This window comes from Protopterus annectens, chromosome 9.part0, assembly GCF_019279795.1.
Source record: "Protopterus annectens isolate FY-2018-M chromosome 9.part0, PAN1.0, whole genome shotgun sequence".
In the NCBI taxonomy this organism is placed as follows: Eukaryota; Metazoa; Chordata; order Ceratodontiformes; family Protopteridae; genus Protopterus; species Protopterus annectens.
In genome coordinates this window covers 993365909-993388811 of record NC_056743.1, presented here as the reverse complement: position 1 = coordinate 993388811, position 22903 = coordinate 993365909, and the positions used below count along the sequence as shown (strand labels likewise).

The following is a 22903-nucleotide window of genomic DNA, read 5'->3' as shown; positions in this document are numbered from 1 at the left end:
CCCCTTGGAATGAGTTTACTGTGCCCTTTTTAAGGTTGTGTTTACTGTGCGTCTGTCTAGTAGTGACACAGAAGTGATCCCTGGGGTAAACCTACGATCTGCTATCCACTTGTCAAGATTTTTCTTGAAGAGAGTCAGTGAGGGGCTCCACCTAACACGGACTGGGATTCTATCCCAGAGTGAAGGGAGCCTCTAGGTTATGAATCTGTCCCTCCAGCATGTCCTATTTATTTCTGTGCTGAGGTTCAAGTCACTGGATCGCGTAGCTCTAAGGGATTTGGATTTTCTGAGGTGGAGCATGTCCATTAATTCAGGGTTGGACATGGCTTTGTACATCGGGCATAGATCGCCTCTGAGTAGGCGGTATGCAACTGAGTATAGCTGGAGTTTCTTTAGCCGAGCAGCATATGGCATCTGTTTGAGTCCCTTGATCCTCTTAGTGAGGTACTTTTGGGGTCTTTCTAGTTGCTGCAGGTGTCGGGTAAGGTACATCCCAAATGGGGCATTGTACTCAATTATGGGTCTGATGAGGGATGAGTAAAGGGGCACAATGACCTCCCTTGATCTAGATGTGAATCCTTTCATGATAAGGTGGGCTATATAGAAGGTCTTCCTAACCACTTTGGCAATGTGGTTGTCAAAGGAGAGGTTACTATCAACTTGGGTCCCCAGGTCCCTAATTACTTCTTCTGTACTTAATGGATTACCTCCTATGTGGTAATTTGTGGGCACTTTGTTTTTGCCAAAGGGTATAACTATACACTTTTTGGCCTTTAGTTTAAGGCCATGGCTCTGGCACCAGTTATCCGTCTCTATGAGACCCTTTTGGAGGATGCTTGTGTCAGCTGGAGAGTCAATTATGGCACCCAGTTTGCAGTCATCTGAGAACTTGGTTAGCCTGTACCTCAGAAAAATATATTTCAAATAAGAGAGGTCACAGGACTGAGCCCTGTGGGATGCCACTTGTAACTGGTTTAGAGTCTGACATGGCTCCAGCAATTCTGACCATGTGGGTTCTGCCCTTGAGCCAGTTTGCAACCCATTTTATGACATAGGGGTTTATATTTAGGCTGGAGAGTTTGTCTACGATGCCCAAGTGGGGTATTGTGTCAAAGGCTTTTGCGAGGTCTAGGTAGGCTGTGTGGACCACTTTACCCTCATCAATGGCCTTGGTGACTGTTTCAAAGAAATCTACCAGGTTCAGGAGGCAGGATCTGCCCTTGACAAAGCCGAATTGGGTAGGATCCAGTGTCTGTAGTTCCCCAATGTCTTTGTTTATGAGCTCCATAATGATCCTCTCAATAGCTTTGCAGACCAGTCTAGTCAGGCTTATGGGGTGGTAGTTTCCAGGGTCCATAGAGGCGCCTCCTTTGTGGAGTGGGACTACTGTTGCTGTACGCCATTCTTTGGGTACATATCCTGTAGTAAGGCTAAGATTGAATAGCAGCTTTATGTGAGGGTATAGCTCTTCTTGGAGTTCATGTAGCACGCAGCCCGGGACACCGTCCAGTCCCACTGATGCTGTGTTTTTTGCTTTGGAGAGGGTGGCTCTCACCTGAGCATCTGAGATGTCAGGGAGGCAACACTCTGCTGGGATAAATATTTGCCTTTTGGGGGGGGGGGGGAGTTTGCACTGAACCTGTCTGCCAGGATGTTGGCAATGTCTGAGGGTTCAGTGTATTTTTTGTTATTATGGACTAACTCTGAGCATATCTGGGAGTTGCCACCCAGGTTTCTAACATAACTAAAGAAAGCCTTATGATTATCTTTTGTTGCTTGTGCAATTTTTCTCTCGAAAGTGGCCTTGGATGTTTTATGAGTGATCGTAGTTTTTTGCTAGTACTGATCAGAGATGCCTTCCCTTTTAGGGATTTTGCTCTATCATGTAGTAGCTTCCTCCTTCTGTTGTATAGCTTATTTATGGCTGGGATCCACCAGACAGGATGCCTGCCTTTTGGGGAATGGGTCTTGGTTTTATTTGGGATTGCATGATCCATGCATTCCTGAAGGTGTCCATAGAATGCGTTTATAAAGGATTCAGCAGATAGGGCCGTGGTTTCCACTGGCCTGGGGGCCTTGAAGGATTCCACTTTGGTTTTAGGAAGTGTGAAGTTAGCTTTTGAGAAGTTCTTCACTGTGGTCTTTTGTGCTGGGGCTGGGGGCGGGATGTGGATTTCTAGTGAGATTAATTTATGGTCCGATCTTACCAATGAGGGGTATACTTCTGGTATGGAACATTGTGTTCCCATGTTGGTGATGATCAGATCTAGTATGTTTTCTCCTCTTGTGGGAGTGGTGACCAATTGTTCCATAGCATTTGAGTTTATGAATTCTAGGAACCTCTGGGCTAGGGTGTTGGGGCTTGAGTAATGCTCCCAGTCTATGTTTGGATAGTTGAAGTCCCCCAATATGATGGTGTTTGGAGAGACCTTCATATTCTCCAGTGTCTTCAGGAAGGCCGAGTGGGGTTTCTGAGTTTGAGAGGGTGGTCTGTAGCTTGCTACAAACTGAAAGGCAGTTTTGCCCACTGTTAGTTGCACATGGATGGTCTCCGATGCTTTGTGCAATACCACTAACCTGGAGGTGTGGGTGTCCTTGATGAATATGGATACTCCCCCTCCTTTTGTGGTTCGGTCTGAGTTTTGGGGCCGAAAATCATGATATGAGGTATAACCTGGTAGTGCTGGGGTGCTCTCGGGAGCCTTGAACCAGGTTTCTGTCACTGTACAGACACTGATGTTCTCCATACTGAGGAGGGCTTCGAGAGCATGCATCTTGAGGTTTAGACTTCTGGCATTGAGCAGCATTACCCTTAGTTTCTTTCTACTTGTGTTGTCTAAGAAGGTGGGTTTGTCTTTTGAGCCTTGCCTGAAAAAGGCACTATGGGGATGGCAAGAGCCTTTGCCAATATCCGAAAGCCCAGGGGTGACAGGTGCAAGCCATCCCTTGCGAAGCAACGTGGCTTGTCTAGCATGTCATCCCAGGCAGACAGATACTGGATCCCCTTTGAATGACACCAATACTTGAGCCAATTGTTGAAATTGATCATTTTGTCTTTATACTGAGGCATCATTCTTGGTGAGGGTAAGATGCTGCTCAAGGTCAGGGTTATACCGGCCTGGGCTACATGATCAGAGTGCTCGTCTATGTCTCTTTTCATGTAGTCCAGGGAGGTACATCTCAGGTCATTCACACCAGCACGGACAATGACTGAGTCATATTTGTACTTGCTTTGGAGTGACCTGAGTGCTTGTGTTATGTGGCGGATTCTAGTGCCTGACAGGCAGCTCACTGTGACCTTTTCTTTGTTCAGCGGGACATCAGTGTGTCTGACTATAGAGTCACCTATTACAAGTGTATCGGGTATGTTGTTGAGCCTTAAGGGCTGTGGCTGTTTGGCACACTGACTTTGTGAGCTATGTGTTGCCTGTGTTTTGTTTTGGGGTAGCGGTCGCTTGGGTGTCTGCTTTGGAGGTCTCTGCTGTTTTGGCAGATTTTTATTTAGAGCTTCCGGGTATGTTTTTGTGTGTTTATGTGTTTGGTCTGCAGTTGTGGTAGGACTATGTGAGACTGGATTTGTGGTGTGTGTGGTTACCTTCCCCTCCTGACTGGTTATGCTAGTACTGAGTCGAGAGAGCTCAGCCTCCAGTTTGGCTATATGGTTGCATCTCTCACATATATTTGTACTTGTTGGGAGGAGGAGAGGGTTGTCTGTGTACATGAGGCAGTTGTAACATTCCCTCAAGATTCCCAGATTCACCAGCTGGACTGGAGAGGAGACCAGTAACTGACCTTTGGACATGCTAGAATAGTATAGGGAACTCCTTTGCAACTGAATCAGAAAGGACCAATGGGGAATAAAGTACTCAAGGGGAGTATATGAGGATGTAGTGCTTATTTAGATTATTAGTGCTTAACTTCTAGAAATTGCTTATATGAGCAAGTGCAGGGTTTAAATTTAAAATAGAGTGTTTAATTTGTCAGTTAGAGCAGTTCCAAGGGAAAAACTGAAGAGTAGACTTTGTGGAGCCGGGAATAGTTTAAATCTGATTAACCAGCGCTGCCCAATGCGCAAAATCGTGCAAAGCCGCTCTAAGCGATTTTTATACCAGGGAGAACAAAAGGATAGAAATTAGCCCAATATGGCCAATGAGCTACAAGTTGCTGGGCTGGGACCACTCGTACAGGGACAGATAGGCTGCTCAGAGTTCCCTCTCTCACAGTGAACAAGGAAGACACATAACTATTCAAGTATGATATGGGCAACACAGGAACCTTAACCACAGTCCTGGATTCAGCAAAGCCTGAAAACTGGACTAGACTAGTACAGAAAGGCGGGAAAGCATGGAGATTATTTTTTTGTATTTTTCTTTTTTCACAGATAACAGAAATGCAGCAACTTAAATAACTCTAAATACACAGAGGAGGCTAGCGCACTTGAGTGTGTAGCCTACAACTATGTTACAGGTATACAAGCAAAAACGACAAACAGTAACTTTTTAAAGTGCAACAATGAATTTTAAGTACAGTAAGCAATGCAGACATCAGTAGGGTTCCACAAAACAATGAATAACTGTGTTTTCGGCGGAATTAGCGTTTCAGGGATACAACAAGAAAGAATCAATACTTAAACACTTCCAATTTCTCTCTTTGTCTCTCGGCCACTTGTAGGACTCTGCAGGGCACCACGAGGAGCTTTGTTGAGCTGTATACAAGCGCAAAAACCGTGCTAAGCGATTTTTATACCAGGGAGAACAAAAGGATAGAAATTAGCCCAATATGGCCAATGAGCTACACGTTGCTGGGCTGGGACCACTTGTACAGGGACAGATAGGCTGCTCAGAGTTCCGTCTCTCACAGTGAACAAGGAAGCCACCTAACTATTCAAGTATGATATGGGCAACACAGGAACCTTAACCACAGTCCTGGATTCAGCAAAGCCTGAAAACCGGACTAGACTAGTACAGAAAGGCGGGAAAGCAGGGAGATTATTTTTTTGTATTTTTTCTTTTTTCACAGATAACAGAAATGCAGCAACTTAAATAACTCTAAATACACAGAGGAGGCTAGCGCACTTGAGTGTGTAGCCTACAACTATGTTACAGGTATACAAGCAAAAACGACAAACAGTAACATTTTAAAGTGCAACCATGAATTTTAAGTACAGTAAGCAATGCAGATATCAGTAGGGTTCCACAGAAGCACTGAATAACCGCGTTTTCGGCGGAATTAGCGTTTCAGGGATACAACAAGACAGAATCAATACTTAAACACTTCCAAAGTCTCTCTTTGTCTCTCGGCCGCTTGTAGGATTCTGCAGGGCACCACGAGGAGCTTTGCTGAGCTGTATACAAGCGTAAAAACCCAGTTGTATCACAAACATGACACCTCTGTGATTAGTGTCACATAACACAGATATTTTATTCCCAGTGCCTCTGTAGTTGTATTACAAACATGAAATATCTGTGATTAGTGTCACATAACACAGATGTGTTATTCCCAGGGCCAATGTAGTTGTATTACTAACATGATACCTCTGTGATTAGTGTCACATAACACAGATGTGTTATTCCCAGGGCCAATGTAGTTGAATGACTAACATGATACCTCTGTGATTAGCGTCATATGACACAGATGTGTTATTCCCAGTTCCTCCGTAGTTGTATCACAAACATGACACCTTTGTAATTAGTATCACATAACACAGATGTGTTATTCCCAGGGCCAGTGTAGTTGTATCACTAACCTGATATCTCTGTGATTAGTGTCACATAGCACAGACATGTTGTTCCCATTGCTTCTGTGGTTGTACTACTTACAAGACACCCATGTAGCTGTTGCCATGTAACACAGATAGGTTATTCCCAGAGACTCTGTTGTTGTTTTTCTGTTGATACAATGCTTCTCTGGCTACTGTTGTGTAACATAGTTCTGTTATTCCCTCAGTGACTCTGAAATAATATTACTGACAGCATGCCTCCACAGCTGCTGTTGTATAACACAGTTGTGTTATTCCCAGTGCCTTTGTAGTCATATTATTGACAGGATATTTCTGCTACTAGAGTTACATAGCACAGTTGTGTTATTCCCATTGCCATTGTAACCATATTACTGTCCGGGTACATCTGTGATGATTGTCATGTAACAAAGTTGCATTATCCCTCCACTTATGTAACATATTACTAACATGATACCACTGTGGGTGGTGTCACATAAAGTGATAGTATTCCTTCTGCGTCTGTAGTTATAATAAGGATGCAATACCTCCGTACCACAGTACCCAGTGCTGTGACATTAGTCCTGTTGCTTCATTCAAAGAGCCTAGCACCTTCCATTCCATTTATAAGGCCTGTCTGTTTACCAAGTACCCCAGGCACAAGTCCATCTTTACTTCCCATGCCCCAGGTGGAAGTGTTTTTTAGGTGTTGTTTCTAAATAAGGATTGTGCACTGTCAGTATCTCTTGAAATGTGCTTTATATCCTTGTTTTATGACATTTGACCTCCACATTTTGCTTGTTTCCTGAAATTATTTCTGGCTGGCTGAATTTCTAACTGATGGTATCACACTGAAGGCTATGGTTTGTATTTGTAGCCGTCTGTCTTTCATGTTTTTTTCTTCTGTTTTCTCTTAGTGTGGTGGTGTTCCAATTGACCTAAGCACTTATTCATTAGGAGGACTTGCTGTAATCAACATTCCCAGCATGCACGGTGGGTCCAACTTGTGGGGAGAAATAAAAAGAACTTTTGGAGATATTTATAGCCCCTCCACTCAGAAGGAACAGCCCGAAGTCATCACTGATCCAGAAATCCTGAAATGCTGTGTGCAAGGTAAGTTGTGTGCATTGTCTGTTCAGTAAGCAACAGTTAGTACCACTTTGAAATTATCATACTTATCACTGCTTTAGAAGATTGCAAACACTGGAGAGAAGACTGCAGACGTGAAACAGGTTTTGCAGAACCCATCTTGATAAACTTGGGCATTAAGCTGTTAAGTACATAACTGCTATCAATAGGCAGAGAGGAGTTAGTCAGATTTCATTTAGTATCAGTCAGCTGTAGAGGTTAGCTAGAGGTAGCCTTGATTATTTTAACTGCTGCATAAGGGATCATCGGTCTTATCACTAAAACCATGGCTGCAGGATACAGTCATGTTGCATGGTGAGTACACATAGCCAAGACCAGGGCCCAACATGTTTAGCTTGGTGGAGCTCCTTTATGATAAACTGATGCTTTTTATAACAATATACTGTAAGCATCTGCATTGTGAGGAGATGGTCTGTTGCTGGTGGAGTGGAAGGTACTGCTTCCACGTGTTTGTTTTCTTATGCCATTGGCCTTTAATACTACTGTCTGTCTCCTTTACTCAATAGTACAAGGACAGTGTTTCCTTTATTTCCTAAGTACACTTGATACACCAGTCCTTGCACTTAAAAAGAACACATATCCTCCTGCTGCTTGACATGTGACACTTTGTGAAACCAGCTACAAATACAAAAATGTACCGAGTGGTGCAACAGTCCTTAAAGAAACCATCCAGAACTTAAAATGCTGGCCTATCTACTGAGGTTTGTGTACTCTGAGAGATCAAATTTGCACCACTCAGTGGAACTGTAGCAAGAGTACATCAGTCCATCTCACCAACCCAAGTCTACTGTTACATTATTCAGTATCTCAAGGTTCACCAAGAAAGGTAGACTGTAGATGTCAATGGGTTCAGGGAAGTTTGTAGTAGTATAACAGAAACATTTTCACTATTTCTTATTGTAGCATGCATGTAATACTTCATTGGGCACCTGCAATACAAAGCAAAGATATTACTAAAAATCTTCAAAGTAGAAATCCACACAAGAGTAGCAGTGAACTGAACATCATCCACACTTGCAAATATATAGCATACCAACAGGGATGCAAACCGCCTGTGCAGAATATATAGGCCTACCAAAGCCAAAAAGTCACCTTTTGTTGGAAGTTATTGGGAGTGAGTGTGGAGAGTACATCTAGCACAGGGGCAAAGCAAGACACAAAAGTAAAGGCAGGAAGGTTACTCAGGAATGCAGTCATAATATTTAGGAAATGGGAGTATGAAACCAACTTATTGTAATAGGCAGGAATTTTAAATGTCTCACTCACTGAGCTTTCCAGATGTACAGTATAATACGAACTTGTGGAAAATGTGCAACTACAATACATTACGCATATGGGTTTAATTGTTACAAGCACTAGCTTGCATTGTAGATTGCAGACATTACATTACTTGGTTTTCTAGAAAAACAGATACCACTTTAGTTTGAGATAGTGCAACCTCAGTTAGTATGAAAAGTACATTTGATGAGATACATTCTTTGCAGTGGCACCCCCAGGATGGGCAAGTAGAAGACCCCACCCAAACCCAGCCTGACACTCGCATGCCTGAATAGTCCTGCCTGAAGTGTACTACAGTCATTAATTATGATTACACATTTGAAACTAAGTCTTATCTACAATAATTGTGAAAACATGCTATTTATATCAGAAGACTTACTTCGGGAAAATCAGTCTGAGAGGTCAGTAAAAGAAAGTTAGGAGTATCCTGAAAAGCACAGGAGGTGTTTCACCATTAAAAGAAAGAGGCTGTTTTTCATGCAATTCTTGAAGTCCCAGATCTGCAAGGGGGTAGATATGGTGGAGATAATTCAAAAAGGGGTCATCAGGATGATATAAAACATGTGGCAGGATCCTCATAAGGAAAGTATGATGGAAATTAACATAAAAAGGAAGAGATGCATTATGGAAACGTTAAATACATTAGAACATCATCTTTCAATGGCGGATTTCCATTTAAGTAGGGAGGCGTAATTTGATTTGAAAATTGAGAGAAAATGCCTCAGAAAAGAAACTCAGGAGCATTTTTCCACTCTGAAGATTGTAAATGTATAAAATACCCTTTTACAAAAGTCACTGGATTTGGCAATAATAGAAAAGGCGTGTCACAGATAGGGTGACAATAGTAACCTCTTCATGGAGTTAGTATTGGGTGGAGTGGGTGACTGCATACTGCTCATATTGATCAAAACTGGGCTCCTTCCACAGACACAAAACATCTAAAGAGGCACAAAGATGAGATGGTATAAAACATATGAACAGGTGCCAAAATTCAGAACTGTTTTACTACTGAAGATTCAGACTCAGTATTTGCTGTGTATTTAGAGTTTCAGCCGTTTGGCTTGCTCAACTTTCGGGCAAATAAATACCCTCTAGGGGATTTTCTGTCCTTTATAAATAAATATTTTGTGAGAATTTCTATGTCTAGGAGAAAAGGGAAGTGTTTTTGTGGGTAACCGATACCTTGTAATGATTCCCATGCATCCTATTTGTTTTGTCCATGAGAGACCCACAATGTCCTCTTTTGCCAGATTTGTCATTTACCCCAAGATCAACAGATGTTGGCTTAACAGCCTAAACATTTTCCTTGAAAATGAATGGTTTATGGTCCTTATTCATTATTCTGTGGACATTGGCTTGACTTCCTTGGACATATCCTTTCTGACTCCAGAGAAAAGAAAATATACAAAAGGGGGTTTTGAAGTGGTTCTACCTTCAGCCTCCCCACAACAGTCTATGACTCCACTATGGCCCTGTCAGAGTCCTCAGACTGCTGCTGTTCCAACCTTTCTGGTGCTGCATCAATGGATGGCAGTAAGACCCAGCAGCCTAGTACATACTCAATGACCAGATGTATGGCTGTGAAGGAGACAGTAGAACCTCTTCCTTGGCTGGATGGAATCCCTCAATTGTTGGCTAGAGAAGAGGTAATGAACTCTGAAATGAAATGTACAGACATCTAATACTTCCAGGTCTGTAACTTTAGGGACACAAAAAACTTAACATATCTTTCCACCTTCTACCCCTTCTGCCAAAGAAGTTAAAGAAGACTTGTTTTCTTTTGATAAGGGGATTTTAAAACCTCTCAGTCATTAGCTTTCATCTCCTGCTGCTTCTAATTTAAAAAGAAAAAGATCTCCCTCTCCCTCAAGCAGTCACTCCTTGTCTGAGGCAAAAGAAAAGAGCCAGGACTGTGTTTCCAAGCTTCGAAGATTCAGAGATTGAGGAGAATATTTCCTTAGATTTTCCTGTAGGCAAGATAACTTTTTTCTGACACAGTTACCAGAATGAGGGACCTTTTACAGTAGTTAGAAAAATAAATATTGAACACACACAAGAGGTACTATGAACTTCTTCAGGTGGATACTCCAAAACTTATTGCCATTCCTCCTTTTAGTGGTGCCCTGGGAGACATTTTTAATTCTGCTTGTGCTTCACCAGATAGCCATTTCACCAGCACCCAGAAAATGATATGCTTTATAAAGTACCATAAACTCACAAATTCCTCTTTTGTAACCCCCTTGCAAATCACTCTGTGGATTCTTTAGCAAAACATCTCTAAACAGTTAACTATTGTTAATCCAGTTCCATCTGACTAGGGTAGGAGAGATAAGACACAGGCACTAATGGAAACAAGTCTATACATCCTCCACCTTAGTCTTTAGAACAATGCATTGCTAGACTCATAGAGCCAAAAAATTACTTACAATTTACAGATATGACTAAGACTGTTGTTGATCTGTCATCTTCTAAAGGTAAGATTTCCATATTTAACATGATTTCTTCAGTATCCAAGGTATCCAAACATACCTTTAAATATTCATTTGATGCAGCTGATGCAGTTTCCCGGGCTGCTGCCATGGGTTCACTTGTGCACAAGTATACTAGGCTGACATTGTGAAATCTCCCAGAAGGCATAAAGGCACAGATCCTCAATGCTCCATTGGACAAAAAAAATTTATTTGGACCCTCCTCAGCTGAGTTATTGAAATGCCTTAATGAAAAATTGAAGCTTATTCAAGGGGTTAAGCAAATTTTTTAGTCTTCCATTCTAAAATGCATAAGAAGTACCCCTCTAGTCAAGGCCAATTTCTTAGGAGAAAACAGTCCCAGGAAAAAAAATGGAAGACCGTAACTAAAGAAAATGTAGATACAAAGAAAAAATGGAATGGAGCCCAGTCTCCATCCCATGCAAACAAAAAATTAGAACTATCTACTCCTTGCCGCCACAACCTGGCTATCCACTCTATCAAGCAAACGGTCTTTCTCTTTCTTTCATCCTTTTGAGTCAAATCAGAAGCGATCATGGGCACTGGAAATAGTTCAGAATGGATACAGGTGCTATTTGAACTCTTTCCCTCCAAACCTAAGAGTGACTCCATACCCAAAAAATCAAACCCATCTGTTTTCTCCCATTCTGTCATATGATTATAGAGTCACAGAATCATAGAAAATGCAACTGCCATGTTGTCATTTATGCCTTGTCTGTACCCAGCCTTAAACCCCTCTGTCCTTTTTCATGGACTGGTAGGCTTTGTCATACAGGACAGTAATTTGTGAGTACCCATCCAGTTGTGTAACCTTTTTAAAGGATGGTTGCATGATCTGGAGTCAAAGTTTGTTCCAGAGAAGTGGAAGTCTGTGTGTATCAAATGTGTCTCATCTTCATGATTTGTTTAACTGCTGAAACAGGTTCAAATTTCTGGTTCTAGTGTTCACTGGACTGTATGATTTGTGGAGATATAAGAGGTCTTGAACTGCTGGAATCTCAGTGGCCCAAAATGCAAGGCACAGATTACCTCTAATGTGTCTGTAGGACACTGACTAGAGGGACAGAGACTTCTGTCTCCTTTTTAGGCCCATGATCTTTTTGTTAGGAACCTCTGGGGTATCTTCAACTGCCTGATATGTCTAGAAATGTACATCCCAAAGGATGCAGTGTGGAAGTAGAGAGGAAATACTTCTTTGGATCTAGTGGAGATACCTTTGTGATCAGCTGTACCAGACAGAAGGATTTCTTAATCACTGTTGCAACACGATAATCAAAGGAGAGGGAATTATCTACCCATGTTCCAAGGTTTCTCATAACATTTTCATCATGGAGTGGGCTGTTGTCTGTATTGTAAGCTGGGTTGAGAGATTGCTTACAAAATGCAACAATATTGTACTATCTAGTATTTAATTTGAACTCATTTTCTGTGTTCTAGCTACTAACATGTATAAGTTCAAGTTGTAGTTTCTGCATGTCAGAAGAGAATTTGAGACTGGTACCCAATTTATAGTCATCTGCAAACTTAATTAGCCAGTGATCCCTGTCTTTGATTTGGAGATCATGGAAGTATATTCCTAATTTGCAGATCCTAGTATGGATCCCAGAGGAACTTCACTGGTTGTCTTCATTTATTACCCCCCCCCCTGGAGTGCGGGTTCTTTTCCTCAGCCAGTTTGTAGTGTCAATGGCACTACAGGTAATACACTCACCTTTGGTGCTGTAAAAGCAGAAGGCAGTTGATTCTTTTCTCCCTTCAGGTGACTGGATTAATTTTCAAATTGTTGACACTGCAGTGCAGCAGTAGGGAGTGCTGCGCTTCTGAGTATGCCGCCCTTTAGATGAGACATTAACACCAAGGTTCCATCCACTTCTGAGTGTGCCTTCCTTAAAACCAGGGTTCCATCTATGAGTGTGCCTTCCTTTGGATGAGACATTAAAACCAAGGTTCCATCCACTTCTGAGTATGCATTCCTTTGGATGAGACATTGAACTGAGGTTCCATCCATTTCTGAGTGTGCCTTCCTTAAAACCATGGTTCCATCTACTTCTGAGTGTGCCTTCCTTTGGATGAGACATTAAAACCAAGGTTCCATCCACTTCTGATGCATTCCTTTAGATGAGACATTGAACTGAGGTTCCATCCATTTCTGAGTGTGCCTTCCTTAAAACCATGGTTCCATCTACTTCTGAGTATGCATTCCTTTGGATGAGACATTGAACTGAGGTTCCATCCACTTTTGAGTGTGCATTCCTTTGGATGAGACATTAAACTGAGGTTCCATCCTTTGGATTAGACATTAAACCAAGGTTCCAGACACTTCTGTGTGTGTTTTCCTTTGGATGATACATTAAACCAAGATTCCATCCACTTCTGAGTGTGCTATCCTTTGGATGAGACATTTAACCGAAGTTTAGCATTGAAGAAGGTTATTTGACCGAAAGCTCCGCTTGTTGTAATAAAAACATTTAACCAAGGTCCTGTCTTCTTGACTTGGTGTTAGCTCAGGTAGATGTAAACGATCCCATGACACTTCTCAAACAAAGTGCTGGGGTTGCTTTATTCATATATACATTATTTACACATTAATTATATTGTTTACATATTTTTGCAACCCCATATCCATTCATTTTATATGATTTTTACAATTTTTTCAACAGCAATACAACACCATTTTGTACATACTTCATCCATTCCCATTTCCTTTTTCCTCAACCATTTTCTTATTTTTGCAAGTACATCTTAATCCTGTTTTTGTTATTCAGTAGTCCTTCACACAGCTTATTTCCTACAATACCCATATTCTAACAAATAATATTTTATCATATTTATCAAGTTCCTCCTTCCTTCCTTTTTCATTTTACCATAGAATGTCATTTTCATATTCATTTCCATGAAACCGTCCCAACTATATACACTTTAAACCTTTCCCAAAAAGACTTACTCATTTTACATTCTAAAACACGTTTTGCAGTTACCACTACCTTGCAATCATAACACATTCTTTATTCTACTGCTTTATATTTCACCCCTTAACAGGTATCTAGTTTAATAAAATTCTCCACAAAAAATCATCAGATTCAATTTTTCAAATATTTTCCTTCTTTGCTTTATTGCATTTCTTTTTTTTCTCAAATATTTTTTATTTTCAAATAAAATAACATTTACATAATATTTTTAAATATCATTTTAAACAACTATATACAATATTTAAAATAGCCTGACTTTCAGTTATATTCACTGTATGTTATTAAATATAGAATTAACAGATCAGTTATCAGAGATACAATATTGATTATTGCAGAGTGCCCAACAAAGATATAACTTTCTTCCAAGGATTATTTACCAATGGCCTGGGATAGATTCGTAGTTCTTTGATTTTTATTTCCATCTATGCATTTGTCTTCAGTAAAGTGTAGAGTTTGATCTTCTATTTGCATTATTTAAGCCATTAGTATTTAATGATATGAATGTTAAATCCATTTCAAGTTATTGTTGGAAGAAACGTTTTGCTTCTTTTTTTATTTTGATTATAATAGTTATACCATATTCTCTGATAACATTGAATTTTATTTTTGTGTGTGTAAACTTGGGAGTGTAATTTAATGTTCTTTCTTCTTTAAATACAAGTAGGGTAAAATTCTGGTCAGGCTTTATCAAATACAAGTAAATATGAATTTCCCATTAAACATGGAATGAAAGTCATTCCTAATCCAATAGATAAAGATAGAGCTATTGGATTATCACTCATACCTTTAACCAACAATATCAACTGAGCTCCATATGTTAAATTATTATATGGAGAATTTTCTTAAAAGAGATATGGAATTCTATATTATTCTATTATTGTTCTATGGTATTTTATATATCAGGATGGAATGTTAGTAGTGTAAACAATTATTAAGTTGACTTAGAAAATATCCAGTATTTAGTTATCCTTAAGAGATCCCAAATATGTCAGATATGTCATTTTGGAAAATTAAATGGAACAGAGGAGCATACACTAAATAAGCCAACAACAAATAGATTATTACTAAAATAATTTGAATAAAAGGACTCTACAGAAGACAATGAGTGATTACCAATGAAATATGAATTTACTATAGGTGTACTGTCTTCCTTTACTTTTCCAATCTTCAGCTCACAGTTATCAAAAGACATGGCTTATCAGTGGTATCCTGACTCTGAGTAGAGGTGCTCTACATTCTACTGTGCAGTGGTTTTACATATTTATAGATTTATAAAGCCGAGTCTAAGAATGAACTATGATCACCCTGACAATTCCCATCCTGCATAGGGCACCTCCTGCTTCCAGAATGGGTAATCACATCAGGTCTAGAATGAATGTGAAGGTACCTATATGGTAATCAAGGCTTACCTTAGGTAAGTATTAATCAAATAGTATTTAGAGCATCTTAGAGAGTTCTCGGGGCATTTAGAATACTCTTAGGCCTCTCCTCCCTTGACCAAAAACAGAGATTTCCCTTCCCTTTCTTTCCCTTGTTTTAAATCAGTACTAATAAAAGAAATTCAGCAAACACAGGTAAACAGAAATAACATTCAGTAGTCCGTCTTGTACATGACTCGCAATCCATTAAGTCAGTGACTAACATCACTTTAGTAAACATTATAAAGACAAATTAGAAATAATTTCCTAGCTCTTTATATTTTCTGATAAAGCAAAAAGTTAACAATAAACTATTTTCACTAAAAGTATAAAGCATTTCAAATTTTCCTTGCATGCATACATTTCTGCTTATATTGTAGTGACAATAGCTGTCCTTGAAATCTGTACAATACTTCACGTCTTCAAATCATTCCTTTTTCAATTCAGGTTTTGTTTTGTCAAAACGGCAACAACATTTCAAGGGCACAATTAATATTTAGCCTGTTTCAAATAAATAACTTGTCAGTTGCCAATTGAGTTAGTTTAGAATGTATGGTTAGTGCAAATATAGCATGTTGCAAAAATATGTATTTTTTCATGTGCTCTAGAGCCTGTCATATGCAAGTGACATATATACTGTAGCATATATAGAGCAGATAGCTTATGGATTCAGGTTGTTAAAGTAAGTTATGCTTATTAATCAGGCAGTTTCATTTAAATTCACAAGTAATTTAGGGACATTTCAGTTGAGTTTCCAGGAATGTGTAGTCTAATGTGAGTAATTGAGTCCACTTTTCCTCATAAACATATGTCACAATTCATAGTCTAACATCTGTCTAATAGTCATTATAAAGGCAAAGAATAGTAATTTCCTAGCTCTTCAAACTTTCTGATATTGCAAAATGTTGACAGTAAGCTATTTTAACTGGAAGACTAAAACATTTCAATACTTCCTTGTGAATATACATTTTTACTTTTACTGTAGTGTCAAGAACTGTCTTTGAAATCTATGCATTACTTCACTTCTTTCAAGTCATTCATTTTACAGTTCAGATTATATTTTGTCAAAATGTCAATAGCATTTCAAGGGCACATTTAATATTTAAACTGATATTTTAAATGAATAGCTATCAGTTACCAAGTGAGTTTGTACAAAGTGTGAGGTAACTACAAAGATAACATGTTGCAAAAAGTAATATGTATCTTTTCATATGTTCTAGAGACTGACAATTTCAAGTAACATACAATTAAACTTTTACAGTGCAGACATCTTGTGAAAGCATGTTAAACTGAGTAATACTTTTTAATCAAGCAGCTACATTTAAGTGCACATGTAGTTTGGAAACATTTCAGTTGTGTTTCCAGGAATATGTAATCCTATGAGGATAAATCATAAAATATTTACAGGTAGTCCTATTATGTATTTATTTTACCTTGCTTAGGTTGTTTTTCATTTTAATAACTAAACAGCATTACTTTTTCTTATTATTTATCTGTGAGGCTAAATGCACTTTGCAGGTTCACAGTGTCCTTAGAAACTGCAGTCATTGTTTACTGTTGCTATTGCAATGCAAATAGAATGTGAAGAAAGCTTCACTTCTCTTAACCAACAGTACATTTTCCCTCCCTTTTTATATATATATTTGTGAATACTAAAAGGAAATAATTCAAAGGACATATGTACATGAATGGAACATTTCAGAGTTAATCACGAACATGCCCCCAATCCCAATAAGCATAACAGTGACTATCATTAATCTAATATTGTAATAACAATTAAGTTCACTACTCCAATTAGTCTCCTTAAAACTGGATTATTTTAGACTATTGTTTATGTATAGATAGTGAGTTATTCAATATATACAGACTATATTAGTATAGTAAATAGGAGAGAATTTAGAAAGGGAGACAAGATGCAGTTAAAATAAATAATGAGAAAAGAAAGAAAAGAGAGAAAGAAAAGATAAAATTAAGAGAAAATACACATATACTATGTATGTTAATTTACAGTATAAATATTTTATGTGCTATATAACCCTCCTTCTGTGAGAGAAAAGTACTCTGTTTTACATACCTGAGGTAATGTGAAAACTCTCATGTGTCATCTGTTTTCAAAAACTATAGATAAAGCTTCCAGTAGTTAGTTACCTTTGTTTTAAGGCAGTAAAACTGGTCCTTTAAAGTAATGTTAAAACAATTCATATCATAGTAGATGCTTTGAGAGATTTGGCTGTAACAGTATCCGTCTTTTGCTTCTTCTTTTTGATATCTGTCCAGATTTTTGTTTCTTTTGTTCTCTTGTGAGAATGTGACATCCAATCCATATCTTCTGGTAAAGTAATCACATTATTAGTTTTAATAAGTGAATATTATTAGTTTTAATAAAAAGGAAGCCAATCTGGTGGTCTTCTGCCATAAACAAACTCTACAACAGAAGAAAGAAACTGTTGCAAAAAAGAGTAAAATCCCACGATTGGAGGAACTCCCTGGTCAGCCTCAGTAAGAAGCTGAGATCCCTCATAAAATCCTCCAAAGCTAGTTATGAAAATAAAATTGCCACTGATTCTAAAGACAACCACAAAGCATTCTATAGCTGTCAAAAATCTCAAAGCAACACTCAGATCTGCTTTGAGTAACAGCACAATGACACTAAATATACAGAACCAACTGATATTGCCAACATCCTGGCAGATAGGTTCAGTGCTAACTTTCCCCCCTCTCACCCCCTAAAGGGCCCATCTTTATACCGGAAGAATGCAAAGTTCCTGTAATCACAGCTGCACAGGTAAAAACTTCACTCTCCAAAGCCAAGAACACAGCATCCATGGGACCTGACAACATCCCAGGCTGCCTTCTACATGAACTACAGAATGAACTGGCACTCCACCTAAGTACCATGCTCAATCATAGCCTCACCTCAGGCTTTGTGCCCATTGAATGGCGCATCACGATAGTTATCCCACTCCACAAAGGGGGGGGGGCCACAACAGACCCCGGGAACTACCGCCCCATTAGCCTGACGAGCCTTGTCTGCAAGGCCATGGAACGTATCATCATGGAACTCATAAACAAAGACATTGGAGATCTCCAAACCCTGGACCCCACACAGTTTGGGTTTGTAAAAGGCAGATCATGTCTCCTAAACCTGATAGACTTCTTTGAAGTAGTCACCAAAGCCATAGATGAGGGTAAGGTGGCTCACACAGCCTATCAAGATCTCGCCAAGGCATTCGACACCATCCCTCACTCTGGAATTATAGATAAACTCACTAAACTAGGTAAAAATCCCTATGTCACAAGATGGGTTGCTAACTGGCTTACTAAAAGAACCCACACTGTGAAAGTAGCAGACTCCAAATCAGACTTCAGACCAGTGACAAGTGGAGTACCGCAGGGTTCAATCCTAGGTCCTCTCCTGTTAGCCTGTACTTCAGAGAAGTAGATACCAAACACAGAAGGTCTTTGGCTAACTAAATTCGCAGATGACTGCAAACTAGGAGCCATAATTGAAACTCCTAACAATGTGGACATCCTACAAAAGGGCCTCACTGAGACAGATGCCTGGTGTCAAAGACATGGTCTCAAGCTCAATGCCAAAAAGTGCATTGTCATTCCCTTTGGTAAAAATTTTGTACCCATGAACTACCACATAGGTGGTAGTCTACCTAACACCGAAAGCGTGATAAGAGACCTTGGGCCACAGGTGGACAGTACTCTCTCCTTTGATAATCACATCGCCAAAGTGGTCAGGAAATCCTTCTACGTGGCACACCTCATCACAAAAGGTTTCTCATCCAGAAAAAAAAGAGGTTATTGTTCCCCTCTACTCATCACTCGTTAGACCCATTATAGAGTACAACGCACCTTTTGGTATGTAACTCACAAGACATCTACAACAACTGGAAAGGCCACAAAAATACCTCACAAAGAGAATTACTGGCCTCAAACAGATGCCTTATGCAGACCGTCTAAAAAAACTCCAGTTTTACTCCGTCGCATATTGCCTACTCAGAGGCAATCTCTGCCTAACATACAAAGCTATGTCAAACCCAGAGCTGTTGGACATCCTCCACTTAAAGAAATCCCAATCCCTCCGAGCTACACGCTCTAGGGACCTAAACCTTGTCACCACAATAAACAGAACATGCTGGAGGGATAGATTCCTGTCCCAAAGACTTCCCATACTCTGGAACAGACTACCTATCTATGTCAAACAGAGCTCCTCATTAGTACTCTTCAAGAAAAATCTTGATGATTGGATGGGTAATAGGAAATTCACCCCAGAGATCACTTCTGTGGCTCTGCTCGACAGGAGCACAGGAAAATAATTTTCTTGGGTGGCGAAAGCCAGGGTACATTTTTGGCTAGGCTTGTATAGGCCCTAGGGCCAATAGCCTAGTACCTACCTATGAACCTATAAGAGGCTTCCTCTAAGTCAATAAAAGTCCTCATCTCGTTGGCATACGGTATTCTTATCTTAACCGGATATGCAAGTTGTACCTTGATGTTATTTTGTTTCAGAAACTTTATCATTGGCCACACTTTTTTCCTTTGTTCCATTATTCTAGATGAATAGTCATTATCAAATCTTATCAGGCTCTGTTTATATTTTAGAGGTGCCTTCCTCCAAGCAGATCTTAAAATCAGTTCCTTGTCCAGGTATGAAGGAAATTTGATAATTATTGACCTAGGAGGAGAGATTGAGTTAGTGGCAGGTTTCCCAAGAGCTCTGTGTGCCCTTTCAATGCCAAAGGAAAGTCTTTCTTTTAAACTTAAAAAGTCAGGGATCCAGCTTGACAAAAAGGAAATAATATCCTCACCTTCAGTGTTTTCAGGTAATCTGAAAATCCTGATGTTATTTCTCATCTCCCTATTTTCCAAGTAATCTACTTTATTAACCAACCAAGTGTTTTGTTTAAGAAGCAGTTCTTTCTGTGTTTCCACTTCCTCAAGTCTGCTTTCTAAGTCATTTAGAGAAACCTCTATTCTTGTTATCCTTGTCTGGTGTTGTAGCATTTCCTTGAGGGTGTCAGCCTGTTTTTGACTGTTTGTTTTAAGATTTTCTAGGTTCTATTTAAAATCATCCATCTTCAAAGACAACTCCCGCAGGGAAGATGCCATCTGTTGTAGTTCCTTCCTTAAGGCAGCATCCTGATGAGAATTCTTTGAGTTGCTCATTTTAACAAGTGAATATATCTCCAAGCTTTTGGTCAGGAAATTATTTGTAAAACTTCACCAAAGATTCTAATTATATAAATTAGTCCTTTATCTATAAGATTTTATACTTTGAAGAAAAAACGAATATTTTTTTCCTGTCTTATTTAACTAGTTATATGGAGCTCTAAAATACTGCTGCTTTCAGTTAGCCATTCAGGCTCCGCCCCTTTATTGCATTTCTAACATCATCTGATGAATCACTCCATCATTTTTTCATACCACTCAGTCTTTTTCTCACTACATTCATCACTTTTTAATTTCCATAATTTTACCACATTTACATATTAATTTATTTCCATATTCTTGTTTACATCCCTTCTTTTCTTTTCTGTTTCCAGATTGCTACATATCTGCCATATAATAGTTTTCACACCATTTAATTTTTTCCTGCTTTTCACAGTGTTAATAAGCCAAAACAGGTGCATTGATGCTAAAAAATGGATTTTTCAGACCTAACCCTCTCCCCTTTCTTCTATTCATCTTTTAATAGTCTTGAACCCCATATAAAACTGAAAAATATTTCTAGGAATTCCTTTTCCGGTTTTCCTGTAAGCATACAAACTCCCCCAACAAAAGCATGTTTCCCCATAATGTATGTATTTAACATGTATACTTTTTATTATATGATAAATTAAAACTTTTCCACCATGCTATTATTTTTATATTTTTTGTATTATTTGTTTATTAACACTACTCCCCAAAGTTGGTTTCTAGTTCCATATATCTTTCTTTTCATTTTTTTTCCATATTGTCAACCCACTACATACTTCTTCCTGAACTATCCCTTTATCTAACCATTCATTTAATACTTTACAGAAAACCATGTTTTATTCGGTCTCCATTCACTTGTAAAACACATAACTAAGACCATCCAATCCTGGTGCTGACTCTTTTCTCCATTCTTTTATTATTTTCTGTATTCTGGTGACCTCCTTTTCCAGTACTAACTTAGTACCCTCAGATATTTTTTAACACACCATTGTCCTTCATATTGGTCACTCCTTCAGTGGCCTAAGCTGTATGGGTTTTATCCTGCAAAGATATAACAGCCAGCCAGCTTCCAAAGCTTCAGGGCACCTTCTACACACCCAAACTGTTAGCTTGAGCTGAGCTGATTAAAAGGACAGGTTTGGGCACCAAGCCATTTTCTGCTTTTCTGCCACTGAAGAGTATGCTCCTCAGAGGCTTTTTTGGATAGACAGTTTGTGCTGTTCCTTTGCTGGGCAGATAAGTTCCCTTTGGGGAAAAAGATCTTTCTATTTAAAAAATAAATTGGTTTGATTTCACTTTCTTGTACAGGAAAGTTATTTTAAAGTTGAGTGTATGTTTTAACGGACTGTTACAAGACTATATTGTACTTTTAAATGGGAGCGCTCTTTTTTCTTATTAGCTTAAAAGTGGTTTAAAGTTGTTGTTGTGTCTTTCAGCTTTTCCCGGTTAGAGGTCGCCACAGCGGAACTCTGGTCCACTAATGATTGGCAGTAGATTTGTACATGCCGATTGCCAGCTCTGACACATAATCTTTAATGAAGGTACGCCCATTCACGCATGTCTCCACACAGAAGACACTCTAGCTGAGAATCGAACCGGACAGTGTCTTAATGTGAGGCGACAATGCTGAGTATTTTTAAAAAAAATTTCTGTGAAGAAATTATATTTATTTTAATTTTTCAGTCTTGCAAAGTGTGCAAAATTGCTTTTTACTATGTTTTTCTGTGAAAAGGGTGACTTTTAAAGACTTTGAATTTTTACTGGCTTTTACTGTTTGTTTTCCCAGAAAAGAAGCACCATTTTCATCTTGACCATAGAACAAAGTGTCAGCCCCACAGTCGGTCCTTTTTCCAGCTACAAAAAGAAAATAATTAAGCTAACAGCCTTTGCCATCACAGCAGGCTAGCAGTTTACCTCAGCCACAACTGGGTGACTACTGTGGCCATCAGTTGTATCTCAGACCATTCATATTTTACCCTGGATCCCACTGGTGTAGCACCTTGAGCCACTGTGGACTGGGGGTTAGCGACATACTCTGCAGTTGTTGGGGTCCCGAACAAGGAAGAGCCACTCTTGTTGGTCCTGGGAGAGGGAACAGGGAAGGCTTCCCTTTTTTTGTCCCTGAGGAATCTGCTGCTGCCGTTAATAAGACTGCAGGCCCAATTTTTCTTGTCAAAAAGAAACAGAAAATTAAACATGTATCTACTCCCCCTCACATTTTCTTGGACAGCATTCATTTACTAGGTCTGGCTCAGGGCTTAATTCCGGCTATTATTGATCCTTATAAAATAGCTTCTGGTAAAAGAAAGAAGGGTGTCTCTCTTCCAGAAGAGATTCAAGATACTTAATCTAGACAGTAAAATGAAGGGACAAATACGGGATTTTCTTCTTAGATATCTGATTCAGATTCAGAGGAGAGCTCTGTTTTTGATTCTCTCTGAGGGGTTTATCTTTCTCTTCACTGATGAAGGTTTTTTTTTTTTTTTTTACCTGAAGTCTTTGTGTTATAAAAAGCATTGTTGAACTACAGTGTTGCTTGGACTATTTCCAGAATGGTCCAGTGTTTTCAGTGGGAGATCACTGAGATTACACAGTCCATCAGAAAATAGAGCTGTTACTGAAAGAATTGCCAGAACCTTCACCATTCCTCCAGTTCTGTCAGCTTTAGAGGATGTT

General features: G+C 39.2%; 1 protein-coding gene across 2 annotated transcripts in view; it reads left to right on the top strand.

Annotated features, from left to right (window-relative positions):
• Positions 1 to 22903, top strand: part of DGKA (diacylglycerol kinase alpha) — an 858181-nt gene that overhangs the window by 761248 nt on the left and 74030 nt on the right. For both annotated transcript variants that reach the window (XM_044083761.1, XM_044083762.1), the window contains exon 21: positions 6634 to 6829. In XM_044083761.1, the coding sequence (XP_043939696.1) occupies positions 6634 to 6829 (196 nt within the window). The remainder of the gene's footprint in view (positions 1 to 6633; positions 6830 to 22903) is intronic.